General features: G+C 49.7%; 1 protein-coding gene across 8 annotated transcripts in view; it reads right to left on the bottom strand.

The window, feature by feature from the left end:
• FBN3 (fibrillin 3) overlaps positions 1–21,815 on the bottom strand; it is a 91,966-nt gene that overhangs the window by 7,283 nt on the left and 62,868 nt on the right. For 6 of the 8 annotated variants that reach the window (XM_074384696.1, XM_074384693.1, XM_074384695.1 and 3 more), the window contains 16 exons: positions 21,067–21,186; positions 18,232–18,378; positions 17,170–17,322; positions 16,963–17,028; positions 16,615–16,740; positions 15,935–16,054; positions 15,700–15,822; positions 13,717–13,851; positions 12,590–12,715; positions 11,993–12,199; positions 5,314–5,439; positions 4,259–4,381; positions 3,891–4,007; positions 2,490–2,618; positions 2,280–2,399; positions 282–516 (listed from right to left, as the gene is read on the bottom strand). In XM_074384696.1, coding sequence (XP_074240797.1) covers positions 282–516; positions 2,280–2,399; positions 2,490–2,618; positions 3,891–4,007; positions 4,259–4,381; positions 5,314–5,439; positions 11,993–12,199; positions 12,590–12,715; positions 13,717–13,851; positions 15,700–15,822; positions 15,935–16,054; positions 16,615–16,740; positions 16,963–17,028; positions 17,170–17,322; positions 18,232–18,378; positions 21,067–21,186 — 2,173 coding nt within the window. The remainder of the gene's footprint in view (positions 1–281; positions 517–2,279; positions 2,400–2,489; positions 2,619–3,890; positions 4,008–4,258; positions 4,382–5,313; positions 5,440–11,992; positions 12,200–12,589; positions 12,716–13,716; positions 13,852–15,699; positions 15,823–15,934; positions 16,055–16,614; positions 16,741–16,962; positions 17,029–17,169; positions 17,323–18,231; positions 18,379–21,066; positions 21,187–21,815) is intronic. The other 2 variants (XM_039466741.2, XM_039466740.2) reach the window with 1 other exon arrangement.

Here is a 21,815-nt window from a genome sequence, read left to right as displayed (position 1 = left end):
GAATGCTGGCACAGGTGTGTGCCATGTGGACAACTACACGTTAGTGGTGTGAGCCTGTGTGTGCAGATTCGGGTGCCACTCTACCTCTGCGTGTCCAAGATTCTTTGCATATTTGGGTACAGGCCTGCGTGCACAGGCCAAAGGAACTCTTCTGGTAAATTCTTGGCATGCACAAAGCCCCGTGTGTGTGTGTGTGTGTGTGTGTGTGTGTGTGTGTGTGCGTGCACGTGCATGGATGCTTGGAGGGCATGGAGTCTGCTTGCCCCACTCCAGCTTCTCACCCTTGCCCAGCCCGGAAATAGCCTTGAGGACAGCCACACAGGAAGCCACCAGGCGTGTTGGCACAGCTGTAGCTACAGGGGCCGCCCCGTCCAGCACACTCATCCACATCCTGGCAGCTCCCGAGGGCCTGATCAAAGTCAAAGCCAGAGGGGCAGACGCAGCGGAAGCCACCAAGAGTGTTGCGACAGGAGGCGCTTCCGCAGGTGGGGGGTAACAGGGCACACTCGTTCTCATCTGTGGGAGGAAAGGAGGAGGAGAGGGAGGACACAGAGGTAGGGGGTGGGGCAGCCTTTGCACCCCCAGAGCCCTCCACCTGGAATGCCCTCTGTTCAGAGCCCAAGTCCAATGTCAAAGCCTCCAGCAAGCTGGCAACGAGCCCTGAGATTAAATTGGCCCCACAGCCCCACGGCCCCAAACCCTATGGTTCTCCTCCGCAGCATCTCTCAACACTTCCCCTAAACCCCAAAGTGTGGGATGATCTAGAATGAGCTTTCTCACCCTCAGTGCTATTGACATTTGGGGCTGGATCATTCTCTACAGCAGGCCATCCTTGCACTGTGGGACAGTGAGCAGCATCCCTGGCCTCCACCCACTTGACGCCAGGAACACCCATCTGGCTCCAATTGTCTGTTTAGAGTTGGGTTCTTGCCCTGTTGCCTAGGCTGGAGTGTAGTGGTGCAACCATAGCTCATTACAGCCTTGACCTCTTGGGCTCAAGTGATCCTCCAGCCTCAGGAGGATCAGTAGTTGGGACTACAGGTGTGCACCGCCATGCCTGGCTAATCTTTTAACTTTGTAGAGATGGGAGTCTTGGTATGTTGCCCAGGCTGGTCTTGAACTCCTGGCCTCAAATGATCCTTCTACCTCAGTGTTCCACAAGAGTGAACTACCAGGCTGGGTCCCAACTGTGATGATCAAAAATGTCTCCCAGACACTTCAAAATGTACTATAGGGGGGTAAAATGGTCCCCTGTCGATAACCTAATTAGGGGTCTAATTAATCCCTGTTTCCTCTGCTGGCTGAACAACTCAAGGCAGAAATGGTTTTTCAGTTCACTTCTGCATCTGAGCTCAGGTCCTAGTGCAAGGGAGGTCCTTGGCAGACAGATGGGGAAAGAATAAATGAGTCAGTACAGGGAGGAGGAGACAAGTTGAGAAGGAGGAGTTGCCAGCAAAGGCTGATGGTAGGATCCCCCAGATCCCCAGGGGACAAGCGTCTTGCCTGGAGGGGAGGGGGTTGTGTGGTGTGGAAAGCCTGCGAAGAACTTAACTGAAGACCCACCGTGAGAGACAGGAGGAGGGGACAGAGAAGGCAGTGCCTGCGAGACAGTGGGTGAGCAGGGACAGCCACACAACAGAGGCCACAGGACAGAGTGTCCAGGAGGAGCAGGCTGTGGTGCCCAGAACAATAGAGGTAGAGGATGGAGGCAGAGGAGAGGTCTCAGGAGACAGTAAGTGGGCCCGAAAATGGTAGAGGGTGAAAGCTGCACTGTAGGGGAGGAATGAAGAGAGTAGTGAAACAGGCTGCTGGGAGATCATGGAGCAGCCAAAATATGGGGGAAGATTGAGGGGCAGAAGGCTAGCCCCTCAGATGAAAGGCCTCTGCAACAACTATGGCAATGATACAGCATGCACACCTCCACTGCCCCTTGCAGCATCTGTAGCAGACATCACCAATCACACTCATGGCAGACATCACAAATCAATCACAGCCCTCTTTCCCTGTGATTACAGAATTGCAGACTTCAGGTCTCAGAATCTTTCTCAACTGAGTTCTCTAGGTCCCCATGCCCTAAGGAAGGAACTCAGACACTTTTCCATGCTCATGCTGCTGCCCCTTGACTCCCCAGCAGTGGGGAACTCACTGCCTTCTGGGTTGGCCTGTTGAAACTTTAGATAATTGTACTTGTCACAACATCTTGCAAGGTGGTGGCTAGTTGCCTGCTCTGAGCAGATTCTGGTGGGGGACCCAGCTTCTTCCCAGCTCCTTCCACTCACCCACACACTGGGCCCACTGGGAGTGCTGGGTGAAACCCTGGGGGCAGCTGCAGCGGTAGCCCCCCAGATGGTTCTGACAGCCGTGCTGGCAGCGGTGAGGCCCGTCACATTCATTCACATCTGAGACATAGAGAGGGAGAGAGGGTTCATGAGGCGGCTCTCAGGCCCAGCACCCCCAAGCACTAGACCCCAGCCAAAGCTAGGCTGTACCTTCACAGCCATGGCCTGAGCTGTCCAGGGTGAAGCCTTGGTGACATTCACAGCGGAAGCTGCCTGGGGTGTTGTGGCAGTGCCCTCGGGCACCACATGGGCCAGGCTGGGCTGAGCACTCGTCATTGTCTGCAGAGGAGAGAGATTGGCAGGGTTGTCCATTGGTTGTATCAGGTGACACAATGCCAGTCCCATCACTGTGTGGCTTCAGGCAAGTCGCTCACCCTCTCTGTGCCTGTTTCCCACTCTGTGAAATGAGATCTGTAACAGTTCCCAACTCACAGAATAGATGCCAATGTTTGAGATCCTGTACATAAAGGATCTCATCTCCACCGCCTCAAAGCTGTGTGTCCTTGGGCAACTTACCCTCTCTGTTCCTCGATTTCCTCAGCTCTAACATGGAGATGATAATGTCTATCTCATTGCATTTTTGTGTATGTGTGAGAGAGAATTAAATTAACCTAATCGTATAAAGGGCTTAGGACAGTGCCTGGTAAAAGAGTAAAAGATTAACAAAACCTTTTTTCCTTCTCCCATGGAAAAATGACATTGGGTTGCCTGGTAAGCTTTGTCCTCATGGAAACCCGACAATAGTGTGAGGTCAGCCAGTGCTGTGGACTGAATGTTTGTGTCTCTCCAAAATCCTATGTTGAAGCCGTAACTTCCAGTGGGATGATATTTGAAGACGAGGTCTTTGGAGGTGATCAGGGTTAGATAAGATAATGAGGGTAAGGCTTTTACAATGAGAATAATGCCCTTACAGGAAGAGACACCAGAAAGCTTGGTCTGTCCAGGTGAGGACACAGCAAGAAGGCGGCTGTTTGCAAACCAAGAAGAGAGCCCTCACAGAACCAACCAGGCTGCCACATTGATCTTGAACTGCCCAGCCTCCAGCACTGAGGGAAAATCAATCCCTGTAGTTTAAACTACCAGTGTATGGGGTGTGTATGTGTGTGTGTGCGTGTGCACATGCATGTGTGTGTGTGTAAGCTACTGTTTTAAATAGAGTAGTCTGTAAACATCTTTCTGTGTCTTTAAATATTCTTGCTATTTTAAATATTATTGCTGGAGTGCAGTGGCATGATCTTGGCTCACTGCAACCTCTGCCTCCCAGCTTCAAGCGATTCTTCTGCCTCAGCCTCCTGAGTAGCTAGGATTACAGGTGCCCACCACCAAACCTGCCTATTTTTTTGTATTTTTACTAGAGATGAGGTTTCACCATGTTGGCCAGGCTGGTCTCCAACTTCTAACCTCAGATGATCCACCTGCCTTGGCCTCCCAAAATTCTGGGATTACAGGCATGAGCCACTTCACCTGGCCAACTTGATACCTTTTTGGTGAACAAAAGAACTAAGGCTGGGGTCGTGCACCGACTCCCGGTGACAGGAAAGGGTTACTCACCAAAGCAGGCCTGGTGGCGCTGGGTGAAGCCAGGGGGGCAGCGGCAGGTGAAGGCGCCGACAGTGTTGACACAGAGGAACTGACAGTTGTGCTGCCTAGAGGCGCATTCATCCAGGTCTGCAGCACAGATGGTCCAGCAGGCTCAGGTCAGGGCTCAGTGCGGGCTTGGGAGACTTCCCAGAGGCTGCCCTTGCAACCTCCAGGCAGAAGGGTGATAGGAGAAAGACCCCAGAGATAGTGCTTGACTCCATGCAGATGGGAAGGGGTGAAATTGCACAACACATGTCTTGGGTATCCCTTTGGGGACAGAAGTGGGGCCCTAGAGTGCATGCAGCAGCAGGGGTGGGGGTGAGTTGAAAGGACATCACCTTTGCAGGTTCTGCCATCCTCCTCCAGCAGGTAACCCCGGGGACAGCTGCACAGGAAACTGCCCTTTGTATTTTTGCAGAGGAAGGTACACCGCTTGGGGACCTGGCTGCACTCATCCACATCTAGGGAAGGGCAGTGGGGTGTGGCGGGGGTAGGGTTAGAGAGGCATTCTCTGGGGATGTTCAGGAACTGGGGTCTCCACTCAGACCCTGACCATCCAGAATCTATGGACTTACATAGGAATTAGCATTTTTTTCTGCAAAAAGCCAGATGGTAAATACATCTGGTTTTGGAGGCCACACCATCTCAGACACAACTACTCCATGTGGCCTTTGCAGGAGCAAAGCAGCCATTGAGGGTAAACAGACAAACGTGCATGGCTATGTGCTAATAAAACTTTACTGACAAGAACAAATGAAGGGCCAGACTTGGCCCTCGGCTGGAGTTTGCCTCCCGCTGACTTACACTTGCTACAAAATGTAATTGAAAAATCTCAGGATATGCAAAATAAAAGGAAGAAATAAAAGCAGGAAAGTGGCCCAAATGGGATAGGGTGGGAGAAGGAAAGGATGTTTCCTTCCTTCCTTCCTTCCTTTTTCTTTCTTTTCTTTTTCATTTTTTAAGAGACAAGGTCTCACTCTGTCACCCAGGCTGGGCTGCAGTGGCACAATCATAGCTCACTGCAGCCTCAGACTCCTGAGCTCAAGCAGCCTCCCCAGTTGCTGGGACTATAGGCGCATGTGGGACTACAGGCCACCACTCCTGTCAAATTTTCTTTTTAAATTTTTTGTAGTCATGGGGCCTTGCTATGTTGTCCAGGCTGGCCTAGAACTTCTGGCCTCAAGCAATCCTCCCACCTCCACCTCCCAAAATACTGGGATTACAGTAGCGAGCCATCACACCTGGCCCTCAGTTGTCTGCACGGTTCAGGCACCACTTCGTAAATGAAAACCTAACATTGCAAACTGGAAAGTCTCAGGGAATTTGGGGTCAGGGGCTGCGCAGAAGGTGGCCGGGCTGGGCCAAGGGTGCAGGTGCAGAGGGCTGGGCTCACCCAGGCAGGTGGTGGTAGTAGCATCTGGCGTGTACCCGGCCTGACAGTGGCAGCGGAAGGAGCCGAGACTGTTGATGCACTCCCCGTGGGCACACAGGTGAGCGAGCATACGACACTCATCTACATCTGGGGAAAAGCAGGGTGCAGATGGGGTTGGCTGGCCACCGAGACCCACTGAGGCGTGTCTCCTTCTCTCTGCTCAGCAGCCCTCTTCTCAGAGGCCAGTCCAGCCTCCTTTCCACACCTGCCCCTGCACCCCAGCCCACATGGACCTCATCCTCAGGCTGTGGATGACACCTACCCACCCCTTATCCCCAGCCTGCTCCACCCCCACACGCCCCATCAGCCTCAATAGTGACACCTCCTTAGTGCACCAACATGCACAACAGAGAGACACGGGCACGGTGGCTCACACCTGTAATCCCAGCACTTTGAGAGGCTGAGAGCGAGGCAGGTGGATCACAAGGTCAGGAGTTCAAGACCAGCCTGACAAACATGGCGAAACCCCGTCTCCACTAAAAATACAAAAATTAGCTGCGTGTAGTGGTGGGCGCCTGTAATCCCAGCTACTTAGAAGGCTGAGAATTGCTTTAACCTGGGAGTCGGAGGTTGCAGTGAGCTGAGATTATGCCACTGTGCTCCAGCCTGGGTGACAGACTCCATCTCAAAAAAACAAACAAACAAACAAAAAACCCCAGAAATTATGTAGATTATGAGGTCAGGAGTTCAAGAGCAGCCTGGCCAACATGGGGAAATCCCATCTCTACTAAAAATACAAAAATTAGCCAGGCATGGTGGTGGGCACCTGTAGTCCCAGCTACTCAGAGGCTGACGCAGGAGAATCACTTGAACCCGGGAGGCGGAGGTTGCAGTGAACCAAGATTGTGTCACTGCACTCCAGCCTGGGTTACAAGAGCAACACTCGGTCCCCCCCACAAAAACACACACTCGCTGGGCGCGGTGGCTCAAGCCTGTAATCCCAGCACTTTGGGAGGCCGAGGCGGGTGGATCACGAGGTCGAGAGATCGAGACCATCCTGGTCATCATGGTGAAACCCCATCTCTACTAAAAATACAAAAGCTGAGGCAGGAGAATTGCTTGAACCCAGGAGGCGGAGGTTGCGGTGAGCCGAGATCGCGCCATTGCACTCCAGCCTGGGTAACAAGAGCAAAACTCCGTCTCAAAAAAAAAACAAACAAAAAACAAAAAAACAAAACAAAAAAAAAAACACACACTCACACTCAGGGACTCCCAGGTCTCCCCTGAGACACACCCTTGAAAAGCCATTTCCTCCCCAGTCCTATTGATGTCACTTCTGGTCACACAGATAACCCATCTTACTCTCAGTGACACACTCAATGGGACAAGCTGATGGCCTCACACTCGCTCACACATGCACACACTCACATACCTGCCCTTGTACACTCACCCGAGCCCAGAACACACAGGCCGGCTGGCTCCCTCTCACTGCCTTCCAGTTCATAGATGAACACGGTGTGTACTTCTCACCCAGCTGACACAGACACACACCGGCTCCCTCGCAGTCTGGAATGAGCTCTCACACACAAAGAACACACACTGGGCCGGGCGCAGTGGCTTGCCTGTAATCCCAGCATTTTGGGAGGCTGAGGTGGGCAGATCACTTGAGGCCAGGAGTTCGAGACCAGCCTGGCCAACATGGTGAAACCACATCTTTTTTGACCGTGGGACAGCCAGCCTCTCCCATGGCCCCAAAGGGCACCTTTGGGTCTGTCTAGGCCCTCTTGCTTTTTTTTTTTTTTTTTAATAATAAGAAAAAGAATAAAGAAGAGGAAGAAAGAGAAAGAGGAAGAGGGAGAGAGGATGGGGGTATTACTTTATTGCCCGGGCTAGAATGCAGTCTAAATATGGGTATGCCTGTAATTGTCCTTAATAATGGAGACATGAAAGAAAATGAGGGAAGAGAAAAACAAGGAGCCAACCAACATTTCATTTAAACTTCTAAGTTGATATGATGTGGTGCTGATAAGAGTGTATATTTTGTGTATTTAAAGTGGAGAGTTCTATAAATGTTAATTACGTTTACTTGTTCCAGATCTGAGTTCAAGTCCTGGATATCGTTGTTAATTTTCTGTGATCTGTCTAATATTAATATTGAAGTCTCCCACTATTATTGTGTGGGAGTCTAAGTCTCTTTATTAGTCTTGCATGTCTGGGTATTCCTGTACTGGGTGCGTATATATTTAGGATCTTTAGCTCTTCTTGTTGTTGCATTGATCCTTTTATCGTTATATAATGTCCTTCTTTGCTTCTTTTGATCTTTGTTGCTTTAACAACTATTTTATCAGAGGCAAAAATTGTAACTTCTGCTTTTTATTTATATATTTTAGCTCTCGTTTGGTTGGTAAATCTTTCTCCATCCCTTGTTTTGAGTCTTTGTGTATCCTTGAATATGAGATGGGTCTGGATGCAGCATACTGATGGGTTTTAGTTTTTTATTCAAATTGCCTATCTGTCTTTGGATTGGGGGATTTAGTCAATTTAAATTTAGAATTAATAATGATATATGTGGGTTTAATACTGCCATTTAATATTAGCTGGCTATTTTGCCCATTAGTTGATGTAAATTCTTCATTATATTGATGCTCTTTTTGGTATTTTTTAGAAAGGCTGATACTGTTTGTTCCTTTCTATGGGTAGTGGTTCTTTCAGAAGCTCTTGTAAAGCAGGCCTGGTGGTGATGAATTCTCTGAGTGCTTGCTTGTTCACAAACAATTTTATTTTTCCTTCACTTGTGAAGCTCAGTTTGGCTGGATGTGAAATTCTTGGTTGAAAGTTCTTTTCTTTAAGGATGTTGAATATCGGTCCCCACTCTCTTCTGGCTTGTAGGGTTTCTGCTGAGAGATCTGCTGTGAGTCTGATAGGCTTCCCTTTGTGGGTAACCTGACCTTTCTCTCTGGCTGCCCTTAGTATTTTCTCCTTCATTTCAACCCGGGTGAATCTGACGATTATGTGCCTTGGAGTTGCTCTTCTGGAGGAATATCTCTGTGGTGTTCTCTGTATTACCTGGAGTTGAATATTATCCTGCCATACTAGGTTGGGAAAATTTTCCTGAATAATATCCTGAAGCATATTTTCCAGCTTGGATTCATTCTCTTCGTCACATTCAGGTACAGCTATCAAGCGTAGATTAGGTCTTTTCACATAGTCCCATATTTCTTGGAGACTTTGCTCGTTCCTTTTTATCCTTTTTTCTCTAATCTTGTCTTCTAGTTTTATTTCATTGAGTTGGTCTTCGACCTCTGATATCCTTTCTTCTGCTTGATCAATTCGGCTGTTAAAACTTGTGCATACTTCACGTAGTTCTCATATTGTGTTTTTCAGCTCCATCAATTCACTTATATTCCTCTCTAAATTGTGTATTCTTGTTAACATTTCGTCAAGCCTTTTTTCAAAATGCTTTGTTTCTTTAGATTGGGTTTGAACAAGTTCTTTTAATTCACAGAAGTTTCTTATTATCCACATTTTGAAGCCTGCTTCTGTAATTGGAACACACTCGTTCTCCATCAAGCCTTGTTCCGTTGCTGATGAGGAACTGGGATCCCCCGCTGAGGGAGAGGCGGTCTGATCTTGGGTATTCTCAGCCTTTTTCGGCTGTTTTCTTCCTTTCGTTGTAGATTTATCCGGGGAGAGAGATCCAAGATGGCTAATCACTAGCAGCTCGGGATTGGAGCTCCCAGTGAAAGCGCAAAGAACGAGAGGACGCCACACCTTCACATGAATTCTTGTTGCTCACGCACCAGGAGATTCCCAGCGGAGGAGCCCCACGGGTCGCCAGCACGACTCTTGTGACCGGCGAGGTGGTTTTGCCGGCGCCTCGGAGCGTCGGTTCTTGGTGCAGAGTCAGAAAAGCACCATCAATCTTAATGCCGCTGATTTAGTCAGTGCAGTGGGTTGCCCAGATTTCGGCGCTGAGAATCAGTAAGTCGGACATCCACTCAGAAAACCAATTACAAAGACGGTAAATACAAAGACCACAGATGGATAAATTTATAACGAAGGGAAGAAAACAGCCAAAAAAGGCTGAGAATGCCCAAGATCAGAACGCCTCTCCTTCAACGGGGGATCACAGTTCCTCATCAGCAACGGAACAAGGCTTGATGGAGAACGAGTGTGTTCCAATTACAGAAGCAGGCTTCAAAATGTGGATAATGAGAAACTTCTGTGAATTAAAAGAACTTGTTTTAAACCAATCCAAAGAAACTAAGAACTTTGAAAAAAGATTTGACGAAATGTTAAAAAGAATACACAATTTAGAGAGGAATATAAGTGAATTGATGGAGCTGAAAAACAATACGAGAACTTCACGAAGTATGCACAAGTTTTAACAGCCTAATTGATCAAGCAGAAGAAAGGATATCAGAGGTCGAAGACCAACTCAATGAAATAAAACTAGAAGACAAGATTAGAGAAAAAAGGATAAAAAGGAACGAGCAAAGTCTCCAAGAAATATGGGACTATGTGAAAAGACCTAATCTACGCTTGATAGGTGTACCTGAAAGTGAGCAAGAGAATGAATCCAAACTGGAAAATACGCTTCAGGACATTATTCAGGAAAAATTTCCCAACCTAGTAAGGCAGGATAATATTCAACTCCAGGTACTACAGAGAACACCACAGAGATATTCCTCCAGAAGAGCAACTCCAAGGCACATAATCGTCAGATTCACCCGGGTTGAAATGAAGGAGAAAATACTAAGGGCAGCCAGAGAGAAAGGTCAGGTTACCCACAAAGGGAAGCCTATCAGACTTACAGCAGATCTCTCAGCAGAAACCCTACAAGCCAGAAGAGAGTGGGGACCGATATTCAACATCCTTAAAGAAAAGAACTTTCAACACAGAATTTCACATCCAGCCAAACTAAGCTTCACAAGTGAAGGAAAAATAAAGTTTTTTTGTGAATAAGCAAGCACTCAGAGATTTCATCACCACCAGGCCTGCTTTACAAGAGCTTCTGAAAGAACCACTACACATAGAAAGGAACAAACAGTATCAGCCTTTCTAAAAAAAATACCAAAAAGAGCATCAATATAATGAAGAATTTACATCAACTAATGGGCAAAATAGCCAGCTAATATTAACTGGCAGTATTAAACTCACATATATTATTATTGATTCTAAATTTAAATTGACTAAATCCCCCATCCAAAGACAGACAGGCAATTTGAATAAAAAACTAAAACCGATCAGTATGCTGCATCCAGACCCATCTCACATTCAAGGATACACAAAGATTTAAAACAAGAGATGGAGAAGGATTTACCAACCAAACAGAGAGCTAAAATAAATAAATAAAAAGCAGAAGTTAAAATTAAGCAACAAAGATCAAAAGAAGCAAAGAAGGACATTATATAATGATTAAAGGATCAATGCAACAACAAGAAGAGCTAAAGATCCTAAATATATACGCATCCAATACAGGAATACGTAGATCAGTACCACATCATATCAACTTAGAAGTTTAAACGAAATGTTGGTTGGCTCCTTGTTTGTTATTCTCTTCCCTCATTTTCTTTTATATCTCCATTATTAAGGACAGTTATAGGCATACCCATATTTAGATTGCATTCTAGCCCAGGCAATAAAGCAATACCCCCATTCTCTCTCCCTCTTCCTCTTTCTCTTTCTTCCTCTTCTTTATTCTTTTTCTAAAAAAAAAAAAAAAAAAAAAAAAAAAAACTTACAAGCCTGTTTGGGGATTTCTACATTTGGGATTGCCAAGAAAAAAAAAGTCATGATTTTATTGTCATTAGGAAAATTAATTGAGAAGTACAAAAAAAAAAAAAGATTTATCCATCTGTGGTCTTTGTATTTACCGTCTTTGTAGTTGGGTTTCTGAGTGGACGTCCAACTTATTGATTCTCAGCGCCGAAATCTGAGCAACCCACTGCACCGACTAAACAGCGGCGTTAAGGTTGATGGTGCTTTTCTGACTCTGCACCAAGAACCGACGCTCCGAGGCGCCAGCAAAACCGCCTCGCCGGTCACAAGAGTCGCGCTGGCGACCCGTGGGGCTCCTCCGCTGGGAATCTCCTGGTGCGTGAGCAACAAGAATTCATGTGAAGGTGTGGCGTCCTCTCGTTCTTTGTGCTTTCACTGGGAGCTCCAATCCCGAGCTGCTAGTGATCAGCCATCTTGGATCTCTCTCCCTGCTTTTTATTTTTATGGTTTTTGGAGATGGGGTCTCGCTCTGTTGCCCAGGCTGGAGTGCAGTGGCACCGTCCTCGCTCATTGCAGCCTCAAGTTCCTGGGCTCAAGCGATCCTCCCACTTCAGCCTCCCAAAGTACTGGGATGACAGGTATGTCACTGGGAGGCAGAGGTTGCAGTGAGCTGAGATTGCACTGCTGCACCCCAGCCTGGGTGACAAAGTGAGTGTCTCAAAACACACACACACACACACACACACACACACACACAGACTCACATCCCTGCTCCCTCAACCCCGAGTTCTTGCACACAGGCAAGGCACATACTAGTTCTCATATCTGCTAGCACAAAGACACACACACTCACACACACACACACACACACACACACAGTGACTCACACATTCTAACACCTGCTGGAGTACAGACACATGACCTTGAGCAAACTCCCTCGCTCCCTGCCTCCCTGGGTCCTGAGGGCATGGGCACCCACCTCGGCCCTCGGTGGTGTAGCCTGAGCCGTGGGGACACAGCTTCCTGTAGGTGGAGGTGCTGGGCAGGGGACAGAGCTCGCAGCGGGGCCCCCAGGCCCGGCCACCCCCACAGCAGCACTCAGCCCTGGTGACAGCCTCACTGCCGCTGGACAGAGCCTGGCATGTGGCTTGCAGCACCTCGGTGAAGCAGGGCCCCTGCCGGATGTCTGTGGGAACAAAAGGAAGGCCAAGGGTCACTTCAGGAGGCTGGCTTGGGGGCAAAGACTGAGCTTGCTTTGGGGCAAGCTGTATTTTGGGGATGTTGGGAATTGGGGTGTCCAAGAGGGAGTTGGATACACAGGATAGATGGCGCTAGTGGGTCATGCGCTGGGGTTAGCGCCCAGGAAATGGGAGATCTGGGGAAGGTCAGTTGCAGGGTGTGGCGTGGTTCCAGTGTGGTTGGAGGAAGCATGGAGGATGAAACTCCTCCAGGGGGTTGCCCCTCAGTGCCCCAGAACCCATCCCTGCCTTGGGGAGCTCCCAGGCAGTGGGAGCAACAGGCAGTGGTGCCCCGAAGTAGGTGGCTGCATCCACTGTGCGTGCCTGGCCACACTCACCATGGCACTCGGTAAGGGCAGGGCTGGGCTGGAAGCCCTCATCACAGTCGCACCGGAAGCTGCCCACGGTGTTGATGCAGCGGCCACTGACACACAGGTCAGGCTGAGCGCGGCATTCATCGTCGTCTGAGAGGGCAGGGAAGAGGCAGGCAGGGGGAGGAGGAGGGGAGGCCATAGGCAGCCAGCCTCTCCCGCAGTCCCAAAGGGCCCCTTTGGGTCTGCCCAAGCCCTCTTGCTTATTTTTATTTTTATTTTATTTAATTACTTTATTTTTATCATCATTATTATATTATTATTTTTTTTTTTTTGAGACGGAGTTTCGCTCTTGTTACCCAGGCTGGAGTGCAATGGCGCGATCTCGGCTCACCGCAACCTCCGCCTCCTGGGTTCAGGCAATTCTCCTGCCTGAGCCTCCTGAGTAGCTGGGATTACAGGCAAGCGCCACCATGCCCAGCTACTTTTTTGTGTTTTTAGTAGAGACGGGGTTTCACCATGTTGACCAGGATGGTCTCGATCTCTCGACCTCGTGATCCACTCGCCTCAGCCTCCCAAAGTGCTGGGATTACAGGCTTGAGCCACCGCGCCCGGCATTATTATTTTTTTGAGACAGAGTCTTGCTCTGCCATCCAGGCTGGAGAGCAATGGCGCAATCTCAGCTCACTGCAACCTCCACCTTAATTCTCCTGCCTCAGCCTCCCAAGAAGCTGGGAACACAGGTGCCCGCCACCAAGCCCAGCTAATATTTTGTTGTTGTTGTTGTATTTTTAGTAGAGATGGGGTTTTGCCATGTTGGCCAGCCTGGTCTCAAACTCCTCACCTCAGGTGATCCACCCGCCTTGGTCTCCCAAAGTTCTGGGATTACAGGCATGAGCCACCATGCCAGGTCCTATTTTTATTTTTATTGTTTTTGGAAGTGGGCTCTCACTCTGCCACCCAGGCTAGAGTGTAGCAACACTGTCCTAGCTCATTGCATTCTCAAATTCCTGGGCTCAAGCCATCCTCCTGCCTCAGCTTCCCAAAGTGCTGGAATGACAGTATAAGCCACTGTGCCCGGTCTGACCCTCTTGCTCTAACCTCTCCCTTCCACAAGGGGTTCCCTGCACCCCTGACGCTCCAGTGGCCCATACCTGTGCAGCCCTCCCCAGAGCCAGGCAGGGGCCGCATGCCTGGAGGACAGACGCACGTGAAGGTACCGATGAGGTTCTTACACTCCATGCCCCGGGCGTGGCAGTCCTGCTGACCATCTGCACACTCGTCCACATCTTTGGATGATCAGAGACAGACGGTCAGCCAAGGCCAGGCACCCGATGGCTGTGGCAACCTGGATTCCACCCTACACCAGCCCCAGTAGGACCTGAGTGAGTTCCCTGCAGGCCCTGCCAAGGGTCTGTCCCTCCGAGAAAGGAAGCCCCCAGCTCCTGCCCAGCCCCAGCCTCCAAGAAGCTGAGGGAATCAGGAACTGCCCCCCAAAGCTTGCATCCCCTGCTCACTTCAGGGTCTGTGAGTCTGCTCATGGGTCCTGGAACAATGACCCTGAAACAGCCCCAGAGACAGAGTCTCAGAGCAGGGTCTGCCACCCTTGACACATGGACATTTGGGATAGGAAAGTTCTTTGTGGTGGGTGGCTGTTCTATGTGCATTGCAGGATTTTTTTTTTTTTTTAGATGGAATTTCACTCTTGCTGCCCAGGCTGGAGTGCAATGGCATGATCTTGGCTCACTGCAACCTCCGCCTCCTGGGTTCAAGCGATTCTCCTATCTGAACCTCCTGAGTAGCTGGGATTACAGGTATGTGCCACCATGCCCGGCTAATTTTTTGTATTTTTAGTAGAGACAAGGTTTCTCCACGTTGGTCAGGCTGGTCTCAGATTGCAGGCATGAGCCACCTCGCCCAGCCTTTTTTCTTTCTTTCTTTTTTTTTTTTTGAGATGGAGTTTTGCTCTTGTTGCCCAGGCTGGAGTGCAATGGTGTGATCTCAGCTCATTGCAACCTCTGCCTCCCAGGTTCAAGCAATTCTCCTGTCTCTCGGACTCCCAAGTAGCTGAGATTACAGATGTGCACCACGATGTCCAGCTAATTTTGTATTTTTTATTACTTATTTATTTTCAGACTGAGTTTCACTTTTGTTCTCCAGGCTGGAGTGCAGTGGCGTGTTCTTGGCTCACTGCAACCTTTGCCTCCCAGGTTCAAGTGATTCTCCTGCCTCAGCCTCTCAAGTAGCTGGGATTACAGGTGCCCGCCACCATGCCCAGCTTATTCTTTTGTATTTTTAGTAGAGACAGGGTTTCACCATGTTGGTGAAACTGGTCTCAAACTCCTAACCTCCAAGTGATCCACCTGCCTTGGCCTCCCAAAGTGTTGAGATTTCAGGCGTGAGCCGTTGCGCCCAGCCACTCTGAATGATACTTAGTAGCATCCCTGGCCACTCAATGCCAGGAACCTCACTCCCTGTTGTGACAATAAAAATGTCTCAGGCGTGGCTGCATTATTATCCCCTGTGGCTGTTCCCGCCATTCTACCCACTCAGGGCAGGTCTAGCACCTCCCGTCCTGTTAGATTCTGGATCCAGAGAGATGTTAGTGCCCTCCCCCTCGTCCATTTTTTTTTTTTTTTTTAAGAGTTAGAGTCTCTCTCTGTTGCCCAGGCTGCAGTACAGTAGGGCAATCATAGCTCACTGCAACCTCAAACTCTTGGGCTTAAGCAATCCTCCCACCTCAGCCTCCAGAGTAGCTGGAACTACAGGCACATGACACCATGCCCAGCTTATGTTTAAATTTTTTTTTAGAGATGGGGTCTTGCTATGTTGTCCAGGCTGTTCTCAAACTCCTGGGCTCAAGCGATCCTCCTGCCTTGGCCTCCCAAAGTGCTGGGTTTATGAGTGTGAGACACCATGCCCGACCTCTTCACTCACTTTGCCTCCTTGATTGCTCACCGCCCCCCAGCTCAGCGATGAGGGTTCTTATTCCTCTGTTTGGGGGACAGGAAGTGGAAGAGCTGAGATCACACCTAGATGTGCTCAACTCCAGGGTCAAGGATGTTACTGACATCTAATGGGTGGGCTTCGGGATCAAGGGATAGGGAGCCCCAGGACCCTGCCTGTGTGGGACCTACCTCGACACGTGGCCCCATCCTCCCGAAGGGTGTAGCCGGCCGGGCAGGTGCACAGGTAGGAGCCCTCGGTATTGTGACAGCGGAAGGCACAGAGCAGCGGGTTCAGGGAGCACTCATCAATATCTGGGGAGGCCAGTGAAAGTGCCAGCTGGGTGGGGGCTGCTGGTGGGACCTCCACTCCCTCCCCCAGGCATCTCTGTCACATGGCCCAGGTGCCGGGCAGGCAGAGTTGTACCCTCGCAGGTCATGATGGGGCCAGGCTCAAAGCCGTCCACACAGGCACATTTGAAGCCTCCGATGATGTTGGTGCATGTGCCTTGCCCACAGGGGTGGCCGACGGAGCACTCGTCTGTGTCTGGGTGGATGTAAGGCAGTGGTCAGTGCCTTCAGAGGGTCCCCCAACCTCAGAAGCATCTCATCTGCCTGCCTGTTGACCACCACAGATCAGATGGGGCCAGATTAATGCACCTCTAGTCTGGCTATGGGGCAGGCAAGCGGTACGTGTTCAGTGAATGAATGAGTGAGGTGTGAATGAGTGAGTGAATTAGTAAGTGAATGAGTGAGGGAGGAATGAGTGAGGAAGCAAATGAGTGAATGAGTGAATAACTGAATAAGTGAGTAAATGAATGAGCCAGTGAATGAATGAGGTGTGGATGAAGGAGTGAATGAACAAGTGAAGGAATGCGTGAGCAAAGGAGTGAATTAGTGAATGAGTGAGGGAGATAATGAGTGAGGGAGCAAATGAGTGAACAAGTGAGTGAATGAATGAGCCAATAAATGAATGATCGAGGTGTGAAAGAATGAGGATCTCGCCCACTGCCTGGGAGTGTCTTCCCCGCCCTGCTCTGCTCCTTCCTGTCCTGGGAGGGGCCTGGGAGGGGCTGGTGCAGGGCTGGGGCAGGGCAGGCCACTCACCCACACAGCTGATACCGGTGAGGTCCAGGCTGTAGCCAAAGGGACACTCACAGCGGAAGGATCCATCGGTGTTGACACAGATGCCATTAGTGCAGACGCCAGGGTTCTCTGCACACTCGTTCACGTCTGCGGACAGCAGGCATTGCAGACATGGTTCCTGTCACCAGGCAATCCCCAGTGCCCTGGCCACATTCAAGGTCCCAAGGGCAAGAGTCCACACCCTAGGCTGGCAGGGTCCAGGGCAGCCCATGGGTCTCAGGGGGAACCTGAGACTCAGAGACGCAGGCAGTGCAGAGATGGAACTGGGCGGCTTAGAAGGGGCTCTTAGCACGTGGATGAGAGGCTCACCTTCTCGGGAGTCATCCGGGCCCGGGACTGCCCCGTGGCCAAAGGGGCAGAGCTCCTGAAAAGCAGCTGGACGGAGATGGGGAGGGGAATCAGAATCAGGGGCCAGGTTCAGCCCCCAGGTGTATGCAGGGAAGGGTGAGGGAAGAATGGGAGAGAAAGGAGAGAGCACATCATGACGGGGGAACCTGGACAGGGGTGGGCACTCACCACTCTCCTCCTGGGGACACAGCTCGCAGGGGTCTCCCCAGCCCTCCCCAGGCCTCTTACTGCAGCAGCACCGCGTCTTGGTGGTGTTGAAAGCTTTGGGCACCGAACACTTCCCGGCCTCAAAATGAGTGAAGCAGAAACTCTGCCGTGTGTCTGTGGGGCAGGGGCTCCATTACCCTGACTGAGGGCAATAGGCAGTGCCCACCTGCCTCTCTGACCCCCTGCATCCCAGTCCTGGTGAATGGGCCGTGCTGATCTTGCCAGTGGCCAATCAGAACATGCCACAACCCTGGCCATGGTGATTGGTTTGAGGATGGATATGTGACCTACTCTGTGCCAATGAGGATCTGCACTGGGGCTTTGGGGGTGCAGCTGGAATCCCATCCCACTTCATTGCTTTGGGGTGTTCCTGTGCCAGGAAGAAAAATCAAACTCGGTGGTTACTCTTGAATCAAAAATCCCTTCTTGGAGAGGCCAAATGACCGATTCCAGAAAGCCAGAGGATCTTGGAATTCAGACCCCAAACCCCCAATCCTTAGCTCTGGGCTCTATCCATCTGACAAGTCCTCACCAGCAGGCTGGGGTCCCAGCCCTCCAGAATAGAAAATATTGCTTGAGGTGAACTGCAGGCTCTGCTTTCACCCTTATTGCCCCTGACCAGTGAGAGAACAGGCTGGCTCAAGCTGGGTGAGGTTAGCCCACAGTAGACAAGGCTGGCCCAGTTGAAATGGAGCCAGCCCAGAGTAGTCTAGGCTAGCTCAAACTGGACAAAACCAGTCCATTGAAGACGACTGTGGCCAATACAGGAAAACCTAAACGAAGCACACCCAGGCTAGCTCAGAATGGACCAGGTTAGCCCTCCATAGACGTGACCTCTATAGCCAAGAGGTTGCTGGCACTAGGATAACCCTGCTAATGCAGAGGGACACCTCTGCCTGGCCAGAGCTCCCAGAGGGTCATACAAGAAACCACAACCCTCTTTTCTGGATGATCTGACCATTCCCCTCCCCACTTCCCACCCTCTTCCCTAAGCCCTGTGTGCTTCCTGGATTGTGGACTCACCAAAGCAACGGTGCCCGTTGTCAGAGAGGACAAAACCAGGTGGGCAGAGGCACTGGAAGCTCCCAGGACTGTTGGTACAGGTGCCAAAGAGGCAGAGGTTGGGCTCCTCTGAGCACTCGTCAATGTCTGGAGGGGCAGGGACACGAGCTGGGTGGGGTGCAAGTAGGACATCCACCATTGGGGAGAGGACTCATGTGGGAAGTAAAAAACTTTCTCTTTAAAGTTTCCTTTCTTGTTAAAGAATAAATCATAAGTGTGCTAATAACTCTTTGTAAAGCCCTATCCTACATAGCTGTTAAACATGCCATGCTTACAGGCACGTAGTACATTCTATGTCCTTGTACTTTAACCAAAATATCTGTGCTGAACGTGCTTACAGGCATGTCTCGGCTCTCCATTGCTTTTATCTTTTTAAAAAAGCCTCAAGTTATTAGCCAATTGGGTTTTAGTTTAGATTGTGAGGTCTGGCTCCAGCCAACAGAGATCAGACACGGCAGTAAGGACGACCCCAAATGCGTAAGGGATAAATATGTTCGTTTTTCCTTTGTTCGTCGTACTCTCATGGCAAGATGGCTAGCGAGAATACCCTTCCTGCATTCCAGGAAGTAAAAATTGCTTTGCTGAGAGATTCGTTGTCTTAGTGCTAATTTTTCTTTGCAGCATCGAGCATCTGTTTCCAACAACTCGGCTGTGAAGAGGGGCAGATGGAGTGCAGGTCCAGCCAGGGGCTGCAGCAGGGCTGGGGTCCTGAGAACTCAGTATGAGCTGCAGCATGAGGTGGGCGTTGTGTGTGTGTGTAGGTCCTTCCTGGAAAGTGTCTCCAGAGTAAAAGTCATGGTTAGAAATAGTTCATGATTAGAGACTGAAATTGTACATAGTACAACCACTGTGGAAAACAGTGTGGAGATTCCTTAAAGAACTAAAAGTAGAACTACCATTCCATCCAGCAATCCTACTACTGGGTATCTACCCAGAGGAAAATAAGTCATTATACGAAAAAGACACATGCACACGCGTATTTATAGCAACACAATTCACAATAGCAAAAATATGGAACCATCCTGTTTATAAATGCTCATCAACCAACGAGTAGATAAAGAAAATGTGGTACGTGTACACCATGGAATACTACTCAGCCATAAAATGGAATGCAATAGGCTGGGTGCAGTGGCTCATGCTTATAATCCCAGCACTTTGGGAGGCCAAGGCTGGACAATCACTTGACTGATTCTGGAAAGCCAGAGGATGGAGGTCAGGAGTTCAAGAGGTCAGGTGTTCAAGAACTTGAACTCCTGACCTCAAGTGATCATATAGCTGGCCAAGTGATCATGTAGCTGGTCAACATAGTGAAGCCCCATCTCTACTGAAAGCACAAAAATTAGCCAGGCATTGTGGTGGCACGTGCCTGTAATGCCAGCTACCAGGAGGATGAGGCAGGAGAATTCCTTGAACCCAGGAGTTGGAAGTTCCAGTAAGCTGAGATTGTGCCACTGCATTCCAGCCTGGGTGACAGAGCGAGACTCCATTTCAACAACAACAAAAAAAGGAATAAAATAATGTCCTTTGCAGCGACTTGGATAGAGCTAGAGGCCATCATTCTAAGTGAAGTAACTCAGGAATGGAAAACCAAATAGCATATGTTCTCACTTACAAGTGGGAGCTATGCTATGAGGATGCAAGGGCGTAATAATGATATAAAGGACTCTGGGGACCCCCGGGGAAGACGGGAGGTGGGTGAGGGGTAGCAGACTACAAACTGGGGTATAGTGCATACTACTTGGGTGATGGGTGCACCAAAATCTCAGAAATCACCGCTTAAGAACTTATCCATGTAACCAAAAACCACCTGTTTTCCCATAACTATTGATATTAAAATAAGAAAAAATAGAAAAAAAATTGCACAAGCTGAGATTGACATATTTAGCCTACACTGGGTGGGTTTAGCTCATGTTGTACTAAGCTAGCCCAAATAGAATAGATCAGAATAGACCGGGTACAGGGGCTCACGCCTGTAATCCCAGCACTTTGGGAGGCTGAGATGGAAGGATTGCTTGAGGTCAGGAGTTTGAGACCAGCCTGGCCAACAAGCTGAAACCCTGTCTCTACTAAAAATACAAAACTTAGCCAGGTGTGGGGATGAGCACCTGTAATCCCAGCTACTTGGAAGGCTGAGGCAGGAGAATCTCTTGAATCCACTAGGTGGAGGTTGCAGTGAGCTGAGAGCGAGACTCCATCTCAAAAAAAAAAAAAAAAAAAAAGAATACATCAGAAGAGGCCAGGCCAGACTGGTCCAGGTTAGTTCAGATTATACAAGCCTAGCCCAGATGACAGCCCAAATCAGAGGTGGTCAGGCCAGACTGGTCCAGGTTAGACCACAGTGAACAAGGTAGCTCATCTGCTCAGCCCAGGATGGTTCAGTTAGCCCACACTCTCTGAGGCTAGCCCAAGCGGATAAATGAACCAAAGATCAGGCCAGACTGCATGAAATCATCTCTATGGGTGATTACGCTATTGAAGCTTGGGCCAGACTGGTCCTTCATCACCAGTTAGCAAGTGAGGAGCTCTACAATTGGATGCACTGAGAAACGGTGAGACCCCACATTCATGTTCATTTCACAGGATTCACAAGGAAGCCTGTAGGCATCAGAGACAAAGTCCTGAGCTGGGAGTCCAGAAACAATCAGAATGACAATAGTAGTTTAGGAAGCAGTGTTTGGCGCTGCGTTAAGTACATCTCCATCTTCATCACAACCCTAGCTGGTATTCTCATTTTACAGATGGAGAACCAGAGGCACTCCATGGCCCCAGAATTGGGAGTTGGCGCTGGACACTCACCGACACAGTGGTCACTCAGCACCTGGAAGCCAGGGGGACAGATGCAGCGGAAGGAGCCCTCAAGGTTCTGGCAAGTGCCTGGTAGGCAGGTTCCTGCAAGGCTGAGGCACTCGTTGGTGTCTGTGAAAAGGAGAAAGAAGGGTCCTTGTGCCAGCCAGGATGCAGGGGGCTCACCTGGGACTGGGATCAACATCTGCAATCACTGCATAATGGCCGAGGCCCTCCCAGTGGCAGTTCTGGCTCCAGGGCAAGGGCTGAGACTCAGGAACACAAGGACACCTGGGGAAGGATTATCTGACCCTCACGGGGTTATAAGTAGGGCCAGATGGTGGGAAGACAGTGGGAAGAGGTAGCAAGATTCCTGATCTGGCACCACCAGTGGATTCCTTCTACCATTCTTTGCTTATGGAAACTTACCTTTTCAAGACAGCTTCACCCTACACCACAAACCCCATACGTAAAAGCATAGGTTTGATGTGCTGGTTTTGTAATTATTTTCTTTCTTTCTTTCTTTTGACATAGGATCTTTTCTTGTTGCCCAGGCCGGAGTGCAGTGATGTGATCATAGCTCACTGCAGCCTCAAACTCCTGGGCACAAGTGATCCTCCTGCCCCAGCCTCCTGAGTAGCTAGGACTACAGGCAGTAGCCACCACTCTTGGCTAATTTTAATTTCTTCGTAGAGACGAGGGCTCACTATATTGCCCAGGCTGGCCAAACTCCTGGCCTCAAGCAATTCTTCTACCTCAGC

Source organism: Saimiri boliviensis, chromosome 14 (genome assembly GCF_048565385.1).
Source record: "Saimiri boliviensis isolate mSaiBol1 chromosome 14, mSaiBol1.pri, whole genome shotgun sequence".
In the NCBI taxonomy this organism is placed as follows: Eukaryota; Metazoa; Chordata; class Mammalia; order Primates; family Cebidae; genus Saimiri; species Saimiri boliviensis.
The sequence above is the reverse complement of the archived record's forward strand: the minus strand, read 5'-3'. Positions and strand labels throughout refer to the sequence as shown.